A 14,737-nucleotide genomic window follows, 5' to 3' on the forward strand; every position below is an offset into this window, starting at 1 on the left:
ACTTGTTGCATTTAATGCTGTTTAAATGGGACTTGTGCTCGCTGATGGGATTCTAGAGAGGGATTCGACTGCACTAATGAATTGATACTCTCTCGTTATCTTCTATTCTCCATGTAACCATATTTGCCAAATCCCTTGCCTCAAGAGGCTTTAACCACATATAAAGGCTGAGCTTCTATTGCCGAAACCAAGCAAATAACTGAGACAACTTAATGAGACAGCTTATAGATTGTTCAGGAAAACAAATATGCCTTTGAAATCACTAAGACATTTCAGTTTTTATTCCAGGGTCATACAAAGCACTGACATCTGCATTATTTAGAAGCGGCTTTCAAAACTTTTTTTGCCATAACTCACAGTAAAAAAAATATACATTTTATATTGCAACTCAAGTCATATAACTTCTTTCATTCCTTCAACATATTGAACACCTACTATATGCCAAATACATTTTATGTGGAATACAGTAGTGAACGAAGTAGAAGAGGAAGAAAGGAATGGAGGAAGAGAAGGAAATAAACAAAAATTCTTGCCCTCTAAGACTTTAAATACTAGTGGAACAGACAACAGACGAAATAAGTAAGCCAGGTGCAGTGGCTCACACCTGTAATCTCAGCACTTTAGGAGGCCAAGGTGGGAGGATCGAGAGGACTGCTTGAGGCCAAGAGTTCAAGACCAGCCTGGGCAACATAGCAAGACACTGTCTCTACAAAAATTTAAAAAAAAAAAAAAAATTAGCTGGGCATGGTGGCATGTGCCTGTAGTCCCAGCTACTTGGGAGGCTAAGGATGGAGGATTGCTTGAGCCCAGGGATTCAAGGAGTCTTGCAGTGAGCTATGATTATACCACTACACTCCAGCCTGGACAACAGAGCAAGACCGTCTCCTAAAAAACGAACAAAATACAAAGTAAAATATACACATATATGAACACGCAGAAACAGAATATTCATGAGGCAAAACCACCTATTTCTACATGCAGTACACTCAGATGTTTCTGATTTTTTCAGAAAAAATGCTGGACACATCCTGTTAAACCATTAAGTTGGCTTCTCAACTCAGTAATGGGGTGAGGCTTGCACTTTGAAAACTACTGGTCTAGGCAATTTCTGACGCAGGCAGAACACGTGCTGGTCTTATCCTACAGAGGGAGGAGCATGCCAAGATATTAACTGAGTTCCTCAAATTCACCCAGAATCTGAGGGAAGCAATGCTGAACTCAACCCGAGGGCTTCCCAGGCCACTGCTGCCCTTTCCCTCACCCTCTGCGGTGCCTGCTCTTCTCTTCTCATTCTGAAACCTTGCTCTGCACATGGAGTAGCTCTTCCTTCCCTTGTCAGGTAAAATCACATGAATACTTTTAAGCCTAGCGAGACCGCGCTATGTTCCAGGATGCCTCTCTCAGGCCACTACTGCATTCTGGCTCGCTTGATTGATTGATTTAGAGACAGGGCCTCACTCTGTTGCCAAGGCTGGAGTGCAGTTGTGTGATCATGGCCCACTGCAGCCTCAACCTCCCAGGCTCAAGCGATCCTCCCACCTCAGCCTCCCGAGTGGCTGGGACTCTATGCATGCACCTAGCCAATCTTTTTTTTTTTTTTAAGTTTTAGTAGAGACAGGGGTCTCGCTATGTTGCCCAGGCTGTGGCTTGCTTTATGACTATTGGTGTACCAGAATAGGATCCTCTGCACAGTGACCTCCTAAAAGAGCAGGTGCCAGTCACCTTTGTGTCCCCCAAAGCACAGTGCTCTATCTGCTTTCTCCGTAGGTATTAATAAATACATAGGAAATTGAATTGAGTTTGTGACTCAAAGCAGAGGGGTGGAGAGAAGTGCTTCCTAGCCAGGACTACAGGATTTAGGCCACATCTATTTAAAAGGCTAACAGACTAGAAAGGATGCCACTGGTAAAAAGATCTCTTTACCTGAGCTACATAAGTCATACATTAGGTAGAGGCTTCCATAGTATAGAAAATATACTAATGTGTTATCTCCCTAGAGACAGATTTAGAACCATGTCAGTTGTGTTGTAGATCACAGAGAACAGAAACCTAGTGAAATTAACCGGAGACAATGAGGGCTACCATAAGGAGGCGCAAGGAGTAGTTGGATGGACCCGAGGAAGGACAGGAGCCAGAGGCCCCATGAGGAATTCTGTGCCACAGAAGTAAGGCTATCCTCGTTGCAATGGTAACCATTACAATGGGGACAGTTGCCACCTCATCAAAATGAAGGAAATCAGTTCAAATTCTCAAAAAAAACCTACATGGCACAGCCAATTCTAGAATTGTCCATCCTTGCTTCACTTGGTTTGAGTAGGATGGGGCTGTGTGTTTGAAAATATCTAAGGAAGAAGGCAGGGAACAAACTCTCTGAAAAGAAAGTAGAACTTTCACTAAATATTTACCCAAACTGGAATTTTCAGTTTTACCCTACCACCAGAGAGGATGGAACTCAAGGCCAAGATGAGGTCAGTTACAAAAAGTTATATAAAATACTCTATCTGTGATACAGTGTAAAATATCATTTCAATCCTATTAAAAGTTAAAAAAATGTAGATTTTAGCTAAATGACCTCTAAGTTTTAGGGATCTACAAACCCATGAGTGTATAAATATATCATGAAAATTTGTACAAGATATTTCATAGAATTCTCTATCTCATGGTTTTCAGACTTTATTTTGAATCAGATTCTAATTCTGTAGGACTAGGGTAGGGTAGTGGGACTGCATAAACAAGCACCCTAGATACTGCTAAAGACGGGTCATGTTGAGAGACTTTCTTAACATAACCCCTTCCTACTTAAAGTAATTAAAAAGGAGCTTGACTTCCATAATAAGTTTTTTTTCTTTTTTTCTTTGAGACAAAGTCTCACTGTCACCCAGGCTGCAGTGCAGTGACGCCATTTCAGCTCACTGCAACCTCGGCCTCCCAGGTTCAAGAGATTCTCCTGCCTTAGCCTCCCGAGTAGCTGGGATTACAGGTGCGCGCCACCACGCCTGGCTAATTCTTTAGATTTTTAGTAGAGACAGGGTTTCACCATGTCTGCCAGGCTGGTCTCAAACTCCTGACCTCAAGTGATCTGCCCGCCTCGGCCTCCCAAAGTGCTGGGATTACAGGCGTGAGCCACCGTGCCCAGTCAATAAGTTTTCAATTGGAACAAAAATGGAAAATAGAACCACACAAACTCATCATCTGTGTGGTAACACTAAATAAGAGGATGTACAAATTAAAAAACCACCACATTTCCTATTATTTTTAATTGCATTTAGTCACAACATTTATAAGAGCATATGTTTATAAAAGATGGTTAAGACTGGTTAGTAATTTATTCTTGGGGTTTGTTTTAAAGTGAAAAAGGTGGAAGTTGTTATGAGTCCAGAAAGAATATTTCAGGATGATACATGGTGACTATAAACTCAAAAGGTATACTGATAGCAATCCTATAAACAGCAAATATGGATGTAATTGATTTAAGCCTATTGGTTCATTTTTTAAAAGCACCCTTGTTTCTTTAAAGTTAAGTACTATAAATGATTCTTGAAAATCTACTGTGGACATGATATATTCAGTCAAACTTGCTAGGACTTGGGGAATGATTTTGTGACCTTCCAATTCAGAGTCTGATTGAGAGTTAAACAGCATTACAAAAAAGTTGCAGTCACAGTACATAATCAATTCCTTGGATAATATAGCTTCCACAGCTCTCACCATCCTGGTTACTCTTCTTTCTGCTTTCAGTTACACATTCCTTTCTTTCAGACAAACAAAAAATACCAAAGTTCACCAAATTTCTGAAAGTCACAGTTCATCTAGCACTGAATGATAGTAGCTTTGGCATTTGATATTACAAAGTCACTTTTCCATCGCAAATATTTTCTTCATTCTGGGTCAAGGCGAGGTAAAACAGGAAGAATAAGGTTCCCAAATGCAGAGTCTTGAGTGATGAAGTATCCAGATGAATGTGCATGAGCATGCTGGGAAAGATCGAAAAAAAAAAAAAAAAAAATTAAGCTATGAAACAGAGTCATTATTCAACCAAGTCGAACTTCAACCAAGGCATTAAAATTACTTATTCTTTCTGAATGCTTGAGACCAAATTTATTTGTTTATTCATTTATTTTTCCTTGTTATGGCTGAGACGGAATTTATTTTAAAATCAGTCTGCTGCTGCTGGTTGTGTTTAAATAGACAGGAAGTGGACAGTAATACAGAATCTGGGTTAACAAGTTACACCAAGTACTCATTTCTCATCCTCTCTATCTACTAGCTGTGATCGTCCTCAGTCAATAAATGACTCAAAGACATGAATTGTTTTGTTCCTTCCAGTGAGGAAAAGGAGGATTAAAGATCCCAAAGTACTCTGATCTTGGTCAACAAACCAGGAACTTGAGAAAGAAGGGCAGTAGTGGGAAGGAGAGGGGGAAAAAGGCAGTGAGATTACTGGTGATTAAAATACCAACATTTGGTAGAGAATGTTGAAATGTAAGTAACAGAAAACCACCAGTAACTTCCCTCTGTCATTAAAAAAAAAAAAAAAAGGACTGTTTTTACGTCATGTAAAGTGAATGGAGGGCTGGGCAATGGTGGCTCATACCTGTAATCCCAACACTTCGGGTGGTTGAGATGGGAGGATCACTTGAGGCCAGGAGTTTAAGACCAGCCTGGGCAACACAGTGAGACCCCATCTCTACAAAAAATTTAAAAATTAGCTAGGCATAGTGGCATGTGCCTGTAGTTCCAGCTACTTAGGAGGCTGAGGCAAGAAGATTACTTGAACCCAGGAGTTTGAGGTTACAGTGAGCTATGATGGCACTACTGCACTCCAGCCTGTGTGACAGAGTGTGAGACCCTGTCTCTAAAAAATAGATAAATAAAATAAAATAAAGTGAGACGGTCTTCATAATATTCCTTCCAATTCTGGGATTCTAAGGTTTAAAAATACAAGTGATTAAATTATGCCTATGAAAAAAAAATGTCTTGTCCAAAGTCTCTGGAAATCTTAAATTATTCAAGATAAGACTGTAACACTGAAACTATATTACTCTGAAGAATATTTTTTTAACTGATGAAGCATCACATTCCTAGTCCTATAGTAAGAGTTAGCTTTTAAACATTTCCTGGGCCGGGCGCGGTGGCTCAAGCCTGTAATCCCAGCACTTTGGGAGGCCAAGACGGGCGGATCACGAGGTCAGGAGATCGAGACCATCCTGGCTAACATGGTGAAACCCCGTCTCTACTAAAAATACAAAAAACTAGCCGGGCGAGGTGGCAGGCGCCTGTAGTCCCAGCTACTCGGGAGGCTGAGGCAGGAGAATGGCGTAAACCCGGGAGGCGGAGCTTGCAGTGAGCTGAGATCCGGCCACTGCACTCCAGCCTGGGCGACAGAGCGAGACTCCGTCTCAAAAAAAAAAAAAAAAAATTTTTCCCAAAAAATTTGTTTGAAAATTAAAAAAAAAAAAAAAAATCCAGGCAACAATAATAAACTAATACAACTATCAAAGGATGTAATGACATGATAGATTTGAAAAAAAATGCATGTACTATTTAACTAGCCAGTTCAATTTTTAAGATCATTCCTGTCCATCCAAACATCTTTAAACTCTTTTGTGCACAAGCAATCCCTTGACATGTACACGCACAGAATCAATCATGACCGAGTCAACACCATAAAAGAGACTTTCATTACTGCTGCACTGGTCCTTCAAATCCACTGGGCATGACTGAACATCAGCAAACCACTGCAATTATGTGTGGAACATTTTTATTGATATTGCTCCACTGAAATATAAAATAACTACGTGCTGGCTTCTGAGACCCAGGAAACCTCCACTGAGGCAAGAATGTCAGTTACACTTCGCTCACCTGCAAAGCTGCCTTCTGTTGGGCTGCGATATGCTGCTGCTCAGCGTGATCCCGGAAGTCCTTATTAAGAGAGGGTCTCGAGAGTGCAATGCTAAAATGGGAATCTTGGTTACTCGGCTGCTTAAGGCAGAAACATCCTTACTTTTTTTTGGATGGTAGTAAATTATCTTCTTTTTTTTAAATTGAGGTATCCTTGACAAAAACTGCATATACTTCCAGTGTACAATGTGATGTTTTAGTATTTGTATTTGTCGTGAAATGGTTAAATCAAGCTAATTAACATATCCAGCACCTCACATACTTACCATTTTTGGTTGTGGAACATTTAAGATTTATTCTCTCAGCAATTTTCAAGTATTATTAACTACAGTCACTATGCTATACAATAAATCTCTTAAAGACATGTCCTTACTTCTGAATCACAGCTTTTCATTATATATTCTTTATAGGGGTGAAAAAGACCTCCAAGAATAAGTCTTTTTTCCTTCTCTCACTATCTTCATGAATTTATATAAAGAAAGTCTATGTTATTTATTGAGATTTTAAATGATCTTTTTTTTTAAATTTATCTTTTTTTTTTTTGGAGAGAGGGCAGTGGTGTGGTCTCAGCTCACTGCAGCCTCTGCCTCCTGGGTTTAAGCTCTTCTCATGTCTCAGCCTCCTGAGTAGCTGGGACTACAGGCATGCACCACCACACCCAGCTATATTTGATTTTTGTATTTTTAGTAGAGACGGGGTTTCACCGTCATGTTGGCCAGGCTGGTCTCAAACTCCTGACCTCCAGTGATCTGCCTATCTGCCTGCCTCAGCTTCCCAAAATGCTGGGATTACATGCCCAGCCTAAAATTTATAACTTATGGTCTCCTACTTTCAAACAGATTTGAGATACCATGATCTATCATGATCTCTATTAACATTATTTTAAAAAACAGTTAAATCACATGATATCAGTCAATGGTAAAACCATACCCTTTTGTTTGTATAATAGTTAAACTTGTTCGTGACCAGCCTGGCCAACATGGTGAAACCCTGTCTCTACTAAAAATACAAAAATTAGCCAGGCGTGGTGGCGCATGCCTGTAGTTCCAGCTACTCGGGAGGCTGAGGCAGGAGAATCACTTGAACCCGGGAGATGGAGGTTGCAGTGAGTCAAAATTGTGCCACTGCGTCCAGACTGGGTGACAGAGCAAGACTCTGTCTCAAAATAAATAAATTAATTAATAATAATTAAACTTAAATTATCATAAACCATGTTCCACATAGGTAGAACTATTATGAATAAACAATCAAACTTAGAGACACTTACCAGATTCTAGAGCAGCTACTAGATGCATAGCTCTGTACTGAACACTAGGGGTATATGCAGGACAAGGCTCACAGATAACAGCAATCCTGCTGAGGTGTGATGTATATTAATAACAGGAGAATAAATAAGGACACTTAATATATTGGAAGGATAGTGTTCTGGAAAATGTCATAAAATGTAGAACTGGCCGGGTGCGGTGGCTCACGCCTATAATCCCAACACTTTGGGAGGCCGAGGAGGGTGGATCACAAGGTCAGGAGATCGAGACCATCCTGGCTAACATAGTGAAACCCTGTCTCTACTAAAAAATACAAAAAAAACATTAGCCGGGCGAGGTGGCGGGCGCCTGTAGTTCCAGCTGCTTGGGAGGCTGAGGCAGGAGAATGGCGTGAACCCGGGAGGCGGAGGTTGCAGTAAGCTGAGATCACAACACTGCACTCCAGCCTGGCCTAGAGCGAGACGCCGTCTCAAAAAAAAAAAAAAAAAAAAAAAAAAGGAGACCTTATCCTAACAGTAATAGGAGACCTCCAAAGAGTGTTAAGCAGCAGGGGAGTGACATGATCAGAAGGATCACCCTCTTGGCCAGGCGCAGTGGCTCATGCCTGTAATCCTAGGCCTTTGGGAGTCTGAAGTAGAAGGATCATTTGAGCCCAGGAGTTCAAGAACAGCCTGGGCAATAAAGTGAGACCCCATCTCTACCAAAAAAAAAAAAAAAATTAAATAGGTGTGGTGGCATGTGCCTGCGATTCCAGCTACACGGGAGGCTGAGATGGGAGGATCACTTAAGCCTGGGAGGTCAAGAGATTATGTCACTGCACTCCAGCCTAGGTGACAGAGTGAGACCCTGTCTCAAAAAAAAGAACTATCACCCTGTAGTTCAGAAACACCACTACTGCACTACTGTGGCAGACAGTGTTGGTCACCGCCTCAGAGCTGTTTATCTCCTTTCCTCCTTGCTGATGGAACCCAAACATGGTTCAATTATCAGCGGTCACATGCTTCAAGGCAGGCCAGGCTCATGCCCCAGGGGGGTAGACCTTGATTGATGTAAAACAGTGTCATTCCCCTAGCTGGTTTCTGGTTTAGGCAAGAGAAAGGTACATAATCTGGGCAACCAGACTTGATGGGTGTCTACAGGAAGGCTTCTGAGAATGTTTTCCACACTCTTACAAATGGGACACACCATAGCAACCTTTCAGGCTTTTACTTCTGCAGGTGGCTCAGTGCGGGCTGATGCCTAAGCCACCGCAGTCATATTCTGGCCCGAGGGAGCCACTGACCCATGGGGTAAAGCCGAAAGGAAAGATGAATGAAGCTGCATCACTAATGAATTAAGCTACTCTGGAACTACCTTATCTTCACACTCCTGGTTAACAGATACCCTAATGTTTATGCCAATTTTGTTATATTTCTGTTACTTCCCAATTAAAGCTTGCTAAATGACACAACTGATGAATGTGTTCAAGAAGCGTAAGACCACAGGAAATCTGAAGCAGTTATAATAATTGAGGCAAGAAATGAGAGTGGCCAGGAATCAGGATAGCATCGGTAGCAATGAAGAAAATGGACAGATGTGAGACACCTTTCAAAGTATAATCACAAGAGAATGGTGAATGCTTGGAGATGAAAGTGAAAGGAATGGTAAACAATTGAAGTTCACATTTCTGCCTTTGTAACTAGTAGATGGCAGCCTGAAGCATTTACTGACACAGGATACACAAGAATATTCAGTAGTTGATTGGAGAGCAAGAAGGGAGAATGAGTTCAGGTTGGGACATACCACATCTGAAATGCCTGTGGACATCAAAGTAGAGACGTCCGGGAGGCAGAGGTGGTGCTTAGAAGAAAGGACAGACTAGAGCTGCAAATGCGTACTAGCACATACGTAACAGCATGTGGGAAAAGATGCAGCTGTCCAGCGAAAAGAGGCAGAGTAGGAAGCCTGGTCTAGAACAGAATTCGAAGGGCTGTCAGCATTCAAGGGACAAATAAGAGAAATGTCCACAAAAGAAATCAAGACAGTCTCCTCCTACTGTGTTTTATATTCTCAGAGTGAGCAAATGGAAGCCAAGAGAGTACTTTAAGAAAGAGAGTGGGCTGGGTGCGGCAGCTCAGGCCTGTAATCCCAGAGCTTTGGGAGGCCGAGGTGGGCGGATCACTTGAGGCCAGGAGTTTGAGACCAGCCTGGCCAACATGGCAACACCCTATCTCTACTAAAAATACAAAAATTAGCTGGGTGTGGTGGCACATGCCTGTAATCCCAGCTACTTGGGAGGCTGAGGCAGGAGAATCACTTGAACCCAGGAGGCAGAGAATGCAGCGAGCCAAGGTCGTGCCACTGCATTCCAGCCTGCACAACAGAGTGAGAGTGAGACCCTGTCTCAAAAAAAAAAAGAAAAGAAAGAGAGTGATCAGTGGTGTCAAATAACGCCAAGATGTCTGATAAGAAAAGGACTCTAGTCTGCCAGATTTAGCCCAGAAAGGTTACAAGTGAGGTAGGCAAGAACATTTTCTTTGATGGAGAGCCTGGAAGTCACACTGCAGTGGGTTGAGGCATGAATAAGTGAGAAAGTAAAGGTGAGTACAGACAATTGCTTTAAGAGAAAGACAGAAGAGAGTTAGGGTGGAGGCTGAAGGGGATAATGGATCTTCTTTTTTTTTTTTAGACAGAGTCTTACTGTATCATCCAGGCTGGAGTGCAGTGGTACAATCACAGCTCATTGCAGCCCTAACCTCCCAGGCTCAGGTGATCCTCCCACCTCAGCCTCCCAGGTAGCTGGGACTACAGGCACGCACCACCATGCCTAGCTAATTTTTTGTATTTTTTGTAGAGATAGGTCTTGCCACATTACCCAAGCTGCTGTCGGGCTACTAGGCTCAAGTGATCCGCCCGCCTTAGCCTCCCAAAGTGCTGGCATTACAGGCTTGGCCACCATGCCTGGCGATAATGGATGTGAGGGAAGATACTAAATACGACAGAGACTGAATACCTATAATAAAGATCATCAAGCTACCTAAATTTGACCTACTTTGCAGAATGATTAAAAAGTTGGCCACCAGCAGCAATTGCAGTAATAAAAAACCATACAAAACTCTTAAAAAAAAAAAAAAAAGGCTATAAGGGCTAAGTGCAGTGGCTGACACTTGTAATCCTAGCACTTTGGGAGGCCGAGGCAGGAAGATCACTTGAGGCCAGGAGTTTGAGACCAGCCTGGGCAACACAAGACCTCACTTATCTCTACTAAAAAACAAAAAAATTAGCCAGGTGTGGTAGGGTGCACCTGTAGTGTGAGACACTCAGGGGGGATCACTGAGCCCAGGAGACTAAGGATGTAGTGAGCTATGATTGTGCTACTACACTCCAGTCTAGGTGACAGAGTAAGACCCTGTCTCAAAAAAAAAAAAAAAAAAAAAAAAAAAAAAAGGCTGAAGGCTATAGGGAAAATTAAATATCCTAGTTAGAATGTTTACAATTTAATCAACTAAATAGTTTAATTGTTAAGTCTGAGTCTGACTAGGAAATGAAGGGAACCAGAATATGTCACCTAAAATATGCTTCTTTGATATAAAATTATTTTTGAGCTGAAAGCAATTAAGAAGCAGCTCAGTTAATAGGGTTGCTTAAAAATAAAAAATAAAAGGCAGCAGCAAACTGAGGAAAAGCTCTCTCTCACCCCTCCCCAGTTTCTGCCTAAAGATAGGCTATAACTTCTCCTTTACTGGAGACAACTGTAGACTCTTAGCCTAGGGACAGCAGCAGAGGACTCTGCCCACAAGCCTCACTCCATTTGTTTTCTCCATGTATTTACCTTCTCAGTTTCCCACCCCTGGAAACCTAAAATCCCTTTCATTTGTGCCATATTTATTGTTCTTTGTTGAAGATGCTATATAAGTAGAGTTCGAAGCCACGATTTTGAGTTACTTTTCATTAAGGTTTCTCCCTTGCGACGTGTGCTGCATGCAATCATAAATTTGTTTTTCTCTGGTTAATCTGTCTTTTGTTACAGAGGTCCCTCCCAATAAGAACTAAGTTGGGCACAGGTAAAGTTTAGCCTCCCCTATAGAAATGAAACACAATGAATAGATAGCAGTGTTAAAGAAAAAAATCATTGCCAGCCAATTTATTTCGTCCAAGAAATTTTGTGTATCACTGAATATAAAAACCACATTATAGGCCAGGCACAGTGGGTCATGCCTGTAATCCCAGCACTTTGGGAGACCGAGGCGGGTAGATCACCTGAGGTCAGGAGTTCGAGACCAGCCTGACCAACATGGTGAAACCCCATCTCTACTAAAAATACAAAAATTAGCTGGGCATGGTGGCAGGTGCATGTAATCCCAGCTACTTGGGAGGCTGAGGCAGGAGAATCACTAGAACCCGGGAGGCGGAGGTTGCAGTGAGCCAAGATTGCACCATTGCACTCCAGCCTAGGGGACAAGGTGAGACTCCGTCTCAAAAAACAAAAACAAAAACAAACAACAAAAAACCACATTATAGTGTCAATACCTAGCTCCAGGATGATTTGTTGAAGACTGGTTCTGCATAAGTAGTTTTCTTTTCTCTTTGTCCAGTTCTGCCAAGATTGCAACTCTATTTTTGTTTTGAAAACCTAAAAAAAAAAAAAAAAGAGGGGAATAGGAGAAAGGGGAGAAAGAGAGAAACATAATAAGAAACATTTTAGACCTATTTTTATAAACCTAAGCCATCTAGAACCAAGAAAGCAAAATTCCTATTCTCTAACATGATAATGAATTCACCAGTAAGTACTTTCCCTAAATTGTTACTTCTTCCCTCCTGCCTACTTCCCAGCAACTTTAACAGCATCATTCATGAATACTTAAGCAGAATGTAATATCATATTATATTTAAAGTGTAGCTGAGGACTTTTAAGACTGAGTTCTAAAGAATTTTAATCTACCAAGGTATTAAGTTACAGCATTTGCTTTGTAACAAAATCTTTGAGGCCGCAAATGCTGCAGGGGCCTGTGCAGTCTCTATCCTGCAGAGTCAATCTTTGGGAAGGCAGATGTTCGTTGTCCTCTATTTGAAGCCTCTTTATGCATGCCTTTTTCATGGGGGAAAAAACAGTAAACATACTCGGATCAAAATATTTCTTTTTCTCAACTGCTTCCATTCAGATATAATAGACAATGTTTCAGGGAACATGTCAAAAATTTTCAACTGACCAGAAAGCAATTCTGAGAAAGAAATGGAGTGTAACTGACAGGATACAAAGAGATATGGCCTTTATCAAATACTTTATACTGGGCTGGATTTTCAGCTTCAAACTTACATAAGATATAGGGTAGAGGCTGCCACGTTATGGTCCAGGAGCAACAGCTAGCTATGTTTTTAAAATCAGAATTAAATACTAACATGTAAACATTGAGAAACTGTACACTAATTTCTCAGATTTCTAGCTTCTCTTGAAATATATCTCAATATCTGGCAACAAGTGATGTGCATGCCCCCATGGCAACAATTCACCTGAACTAAGAAATAGTTGTCCCCTTTAGCTGGGCACTCTCCAGCTCATTACAGTCCTTATCACCTTGTTTACATTATCTGTAAGCATTTGAGTTTCTGATCCCTAATTTAGAGAAACAAAAAGATTAAAGGACTGGAAAACAGAACTACAGGAAAAAAAAAAAAAGATAAGGACGATGATGGCTCAGGAGACTGGAATCATGAGGCCAGCAGAATGAATATGGGAAGAAAGCACATTTTTCAAGCAGAGCAGACCTAGGTACTCCTAAGGGTACCCACGTGAGGGATTCTAAGAATTTCATACTGATTATAAAGAGGAAGAATTAGATGGTAGGATGCAAACTTTTTCCTCTCTTTGGGAGAGGAGCAGAGACTGGCTAGGGATAGTGTAGGCTGTACGAGGAGTATTCATAATCCTTTTGCAGTGTTTTCAGCTAAATCTGTTCTTCAATCAGGCATTAGCATACTGTCTGTGGCCAGGATTCTGGGCAAAATATATCTCTGGCACGTTCATTTCTATCATCTCCCATTTTCCCCTCTCTGCCCACTCATGCTATGTCATCAAACTCTAGTAATAGCAGACTCCCTCTATTTGGATAAGATAATTCATTAAAAAAAAAAAAAAGAAAGAAAGAAAAAAAAAAGAAGACATACGTCAAGACAGGGTCTTGCTCTGTAGCCCAGGCTGGAGTGCAGTGATGTGATCGTATCTCACTGAAGCCTCAAACTCCTGGGCTCCAGCGTTCCTCCTGCCTCAGTCTCCCAAGTTGCTAAGACAACAGGTGTGAGCCAGCATGCCCTACTAATTTTTGTATTTTTTTTTGTAGAGACAGGTTTCACCATGTTGCCCAGGCTGCTCTTGAACTCCTGGGCTCAAGCGATCCTCCCACCTCAGTCTCACAAAGTGCTAGGATTGCAGGTGTGAGCAACTGAGCTCAGCCCATTGTGGTCTTTCTGAAGAGAGTTTTCTAAGCCTTCCAGGGTACTGGTCATGTACTCTCATCCTAACTCCAATCCCCTTTTCCTGCCTGATCTCTTAGAGCTTAATCTTCTGGTAGAAGAAGCTCTGCGGGGCCTTTCCATGCTGCACGTCACGACCTGCTCCACCCAGTCTTACAGACAGGCATGTCTCGGGAGAAGTCTTCTACTCAAGGAAAGATTTAATACAGTCTTGAGAGACAGAGGAAAAAACAGTTTTTGGGAAAAAAAAAAAACTATACTCTCATTCAACACAAAACTTCTGACACCGAGCAATTCTCCAGTGGGCACCAGCTGAGTGTCCTGTAATTCAGTTCTGACACTATCTACCTAGAGATCGTGTTGGATCCCACAAGCTGAGGCTCAGTTCTACAAGACTGCTCGCCACTTCAGACGCCAGTGGCAAGTATGCAGTAGGTTGTCACCTATGCCTCTGACTGGCTATAAACTGGGGGCCCCCATGACTCACTCCTTGGATTTGGTTAATTTGCTACAGTGGCTTACAGAACTCAGGGAAATACTTTACTTACATTCACTAGTTTATTAATAAAGGGTATTACAAAGGTTAGAGATGAATAGCCAGATGGAGAGATGCATTGGGCCAGGCACATGGGAAGGGACACGGAGCCTCAATACTCTCCGGCACACCATCTTTCAAGCACCTTCACATGTTCAGCTATCCAGAAGCTCACCTGAACCTTGTCCTTTTGGGGTTTTATGGAGGCTCCATTACATAGGCATGGTTGATTAAATCATTGGCCATTTGTGATCAGCTCAACCTCAGTCCCTCTCCCTTCCCCAGAGGTCAGTAGGTGGGTCTGAAAGTTCCAACCCTCAAATTATAGGGTTGGTTTCCCTGGCAACCAGCCTCCATCCAGGGCCCATAAAGAGTCATCGCATTAGAACAAAAGATGCTCCCATCACCCAGGAAATCACAAAGGTCTTCAGAGCTCTGTGTTAGGAAATGGGTTAAAGGACAAATATCAGTGCAAGGCAGGGTGGCTATAATCCCAGCATTTTGGGAGGCCAAAGTGGGAGGATCGCTTGAGGCCAGGAGTTCAAGACTAGCCTGGGCAACTTAAAACAACAAGATGTTAGGACAT

At 41.9% G+C, this 14,737-nt stretch overlaps 1 protein-coding gene across 9 annotated transcripts in view; it reads right to left on the reverse strand.

Annotated features, from left to right (window-relative positions):
- Positions 1-232: 232 nt before the first annotated feature.
- Positions 233-14,737, reverse strand: part of INIP (INTS3 and NABP interacting protein) — a 36,486-nt gene continuing 21,981 nt past the window's right edge. For 4 of the 9 annotated variants that reach the window (XM_021927263.2, XM_021927265.2, XM_021927267.2 and 1 more), the window contains 4 exons: positions 11,676-11,778; positions 7,169-7,254; positions 5,863-5,953; positions 1,604-3,974 (listed from right to left, as the gene is read on the reverse strand). In XM_021927263.2, the coding sequence (XP_021782955.1) occupies positions 3,845-3,974; positions 5,863-5,953; positions 7,169-7,254; positions 11,676-11,778 (410 nt within the window). In that variant the 3' untranslated portion in view covers positions 1,604-3,844. Of the gene's footprint in view, positions 3,975-5,862; positions 5,954-7,168; positions 7,255-11,675; positions 11,779-14,737 lie in introns of all 9 variants that reach the window. The other 5 variants (XM_003911354.5, XM_017949633.3, XM_009188273.4 and 2 more) reach the window with 3 other exon arrangements.

This window comes from Papio anubis, chromosome 13 (assembly GCF_008728515.1).
Source record: "Papio anubis isolate 15944 chromosome 13, Panubis1.0, whole genome shotgun sequence".
NCBI classification, from domain to species: domain Eukaryota; kingdom Metazoa; phylum Chordata; class Mammalia; order Primates; family Cercopithecidae; genus Papio; species Papio anubis.